Source organism: Tasmannia lanceolata, unplaced genomic scaffold (assembly GCF_043159265.1).
Source record: "Tasmannia lanceolata isolate RefF3 unplaced genomic scaffold, GAP_Taslan_0.1 ptg000006l, whole genome shotgun sequence".
Lineage (NCBI taxonomy): Eukaryota > Viridiplantae > Streptophyta > Magnoliopsida > Canellales > Winteraceae > Tasmannia > Tasmannia lanceolata.
Genome location: NW_027518683.1, coordinates 40,557,700 through 40,561,491, shown reverse-complemented (window position 1 = coordinate 40,561,491; position 3,792 = coordinate 40,557,700). Strand labels below are relative to the sequence as shown.

Below are 3,792 nucleotides of genomic sequence, written 5' to 3'. Positions count from 1 at the left end.
TCTACCTATCTACATTTTAGAGCTCCAACTCTTGTCTCTAAGGAGCTGGGAGTTGGAGCTCTTTTAGGAAATTCTAATCAGCTGTATTATTGACCTTTTTTATATCCAGTAATACACTATTGAATATCTTTTTAATAGTTAATTTTGTTTGATGTTTCTAGGTTCGATCTTTGGTGTACTCGTTGAGTTTATGCTTTTTACGTAATGGATTCGTTAGGGCTATCTATTGTAGAGGTTGACGCAAATGGGTTAATTCCGTTTGATGATACGTTGTCGCAAGCGGACAGATTATATGTGGCTGAGGGTAATAATAGATTAGAGTTGGTTGATGAGGAAGAATGTCAGGAGGCTTCAGTTGAAGTTGGTAGTGGTGACGGATGTTGTGATGGTTTGGAGACGCCTATTAAGGAGGATTGTGGGAGCATAGGAGCGAACAAACCGTTTGACGGCCAGCTTTTTGATAACTGTGAAGATGCATATGAATTCTATAATCTTTATGCTTTGGCTACAGGTTTTGGAATAAGAAAATGGAGGACAAATAAGTCGATGAAGACAGGGAAACCTATACGGAAGAGTTATGTTTGTGATAAAGAGGGGAGGAAAAATGAGAATGAGAAGAGAGATATTGATAGGGAAGTGAAGCGGCGTCGAATTGTAAGAGAGGGGTGTGAGGCAAAGATGGACATCAAGTTGACAAAAGATGGGAAATGGGAAGTGAGATGTTTTGTAGAGGATCATTGTCATGATCTTACTTCTCCTAACAAAGCACGTTTGCATCATTCTCATACTACATTCCATAAGAAAGCATCATGTAAGAATTTGATGGACAAAATGCATAGTGAAGGGTTTGGGCCTATTACCATTGCAAGGGCAATTAATATTGCCTCCGGCGGTTCATGTTCTGATATCACAACAAATCAGGTATCGTCTCATTTGAGAAAACAAAGGAGTAACAATATGGGGAAAGAAGCTGTCACAGTAGTTAATTGGTTCCAACAAAAACGAGCAGAAGATCCGGATTTTCAGTTTGCCGTGGAGGTAGATGTTGAGGGCAACTTGAGATCGATGTTTTGGGCGGATTCGAGAGCGAGAGAGGCATACCTAACCTTCAATGATGTAATTGTATTTGACGTCACGTACAAAACAAACAGGTACAGGATGCCATTTGCACCATTTACCGGAGTCAACCACCACAGACAGTCTGCACTATTTGGGTGTGCCCTACTAGCAGATGAGAGGGAAGAGACATTCATTTGGTTGTTTAGGGAGTGGTTAAAATGCATGTTTGGCAAGGCTCCTGGTTGTATCATAACTGATATGGATGTGGCCATGCGAAATGCGATTAGGATTGTTTTTCCAAATACCAGACATCGCTTTTGTAAGTGGCATATCGATAGGCATCTAGTTGAGCATGTTCCAGCCATGAGAGAGGAAGACAGTGACTTTGCAAAGGCCTACCATCATTGGTTTTATAGGAAACATAAAATCGATAGTGAGAGGGAATGGAGAACTTTGGTGGAGAAATATAAAATTGAGGAAAGAAGTTGGTTAGGTAAGATGTGGGATTTACGATCGCACTGGGTTCCTGCTTATTTTAGAGACACATTCACAGCTGGAATGACCTCTAGTTCCCGTAGCGAAAGCATTAATGCTTTCTTCGATGGATTTGTTAATCAGAGTACCACTTTACAAGAATTCGTGGTACAATATGAAAAGGCCGTTGTGGATCGCAGGAAAAAGGAAGCTGAAGAAGATTGGAGGACGAAATCATCACGTGCTGTATTGAGGACAAAGAGCACATTGGAAGCAGATGCTGCAAAGTATTATACCAGGGTAATTTTTGACATGTTCCAACTTGAGTTTCTAGCCAGTATTGATTGTTGGGAGGACATAGAGAGTGAGAATGGGAACATGACGGAATACAAGGTAGGAATGCGAAATGAGGAGGAGTGGCGAAGGTACAAGGTTGTATATGATGCATCTGAAGGTGTTAATGCTACTTGTGAGTGTGCAATGTTTGAAACCCAAGGAATTTTATGCAAACACATATTTCGCGTAATGGATATGAGGCGTTTACGTACCTTTCCCGAGCGATATCTCTTAAATAGGTGGACAATTGGGGCAAGATATCGAGTGAATGTTTTGGAATCTACAAGTAAAGGCGATAGTAACGAAGTAACTCCATTTGAGAAATGGTGCATTACATCAAAGGTTCAGAGAGTACTAGATGAACATCCGAGAAAAAAGAGTATTTCTAAGAAGATTGAAGAAGACTTAAATATATGGTTGGCGGAATGTGAACAGTCAAAGAAAGACAGAGAGATTGTCTTGGAAAGCAGTGGTAGCCAAGTACAGTCCAATCAGTTGATTGAAACATCCAAGATATTTATTCACGACCCCAAAGTTGTGAGAACTAAGGGTCGACCAAAAAATGCTACAAGGTTTAAATCTCCATTAGAGGTGTCACAATCTCAACCTAAGCCAAGGACGTGTAAAAAATGTGGAGGAAAAGGGCATTATGCGAGCACGTGCAAAAACAGACCCAAGGGTGACGATGATGGAGAGAATTTGAGTGCGCATTGAGGTAATCAAGATCATTGTAATTTCATTACATTTTATATTTGTCATTATTCAATTTGTTAAGATTGACACATATATTGTTGTGATCAGGAGCATTGATTTTGTATTTGTAATTATGCAATGTATTTGTCATTATGCATTCCATATAATTTTGATTCATCTGGAATGCTCACTTTAAACTCTCATGCAGCTCCCCTGTACTGTACTAAGAAGCCATGCAAAATTAATCTCTTCAGTTGGCTACCAAAACTCGTCTAGATGTTCAATGGTGAGTGCAACTCTATCATCAAAACTATTCTCTTTCTAGGAGTACTCGTCTCACTTCATTTCTCTTACAGTTTTTTTTTATTGACAGGCTTGGACATTGTTTTTACTCGTACTTGATCATGGGATGCATGGAGTTGAGGACTTCTCATGAAAGATTAGATGTAGAGTGGTTCAAGAAGATGTGTTATTTGTGTGTTTTTTGTATGGTTTTGAACATACATGGTTTGCAACAAATGGTTTTGAACTTATTTGTATCCCAGGAATTGGTTTGTTATTTGTATGGTATTGAACAATTAGTAGATTAGTTGGGGAGAATTCTAGAATGTTAGTCTTCAGTCTAATTTTGAGAAGCTTATTATTGTGTGTCCACCTGCAGAACCTGAATAAATTTATGTTTAAGAACTCATATTTGATCAACAACTCACCCAAGGAAAAAATTATGTTGCATTGATGACACAGGGCTGAAAGACGTAAATTTCAAAACTGGTTATTGCTTGGTCAACCAAAGGGCTGTTTTAGTCATTTTCCTCATTATAGGGGTATTTATATCCTTTTATTTCAATAGGACTAGTATAAATAGGGGATCTCTTGTCATTTTACTCAGCTTTTACAGAATTTGAATTGGAAAATTGGGGATTTTTTGTTTTCTGCTTGGTGAGAATCCCAGCAGTGACATTTTCATCCCAAGAGCTTCTAAGATTAGATCTTTGGTTGACTATTCTGTATCTCCTTCGCTCCAGCTCAACCTCTTCAATTGCTTCTGTCGCGAGGTCTCAGGCATCTTCATGCGAGAGAGTATCTTTTGTGAGCGGACATGGTTTGGATTTGACCCTGCAAGGAAACATAATCCATTGGCACTTGCAGTGAGATTTCAGCGTTTTGATTTGGTTTGAGTCATCTAATGAAAATTTGGTTGTTTTGAGGAATGTTTGTCATTTCACAAAA

At 39.0% G+C, this 3,792-nt stretch overlaps 1 protein-coding gene across 1 annotated transcript; it reads left to right on the top strand.

Annotated features, from left to right (window-relative positions):
* The first annotated feature begins 204 nt into the window (after positions 1 to 204).
* LOC143878992 (protein FAR1-RELATED SEQUENCE 5-like) lies at positions 205 to 2,583 on the top strand. The gene has a single exon (XM_077381202.1). It carries the CDS (start codon positions 205 to 207, stop codon positions 2,581 to 2,583), a length of 2,379 nt encoding a protein of 792 aa, XP_077237317.1.
* Positions 2,584 to 3,792: the final 1,209 nt, after the last annotated feature.

Bases quoted from the DNA above. Each gene is read 5' to 3' on its own strand.
- LOC143878992 (XM_077381202.1), top strand. From the start codon at position 205: ATGGATTCGTTAGGGCTATCTATTGTAGAGGTTGACGCAAATGGGTTA.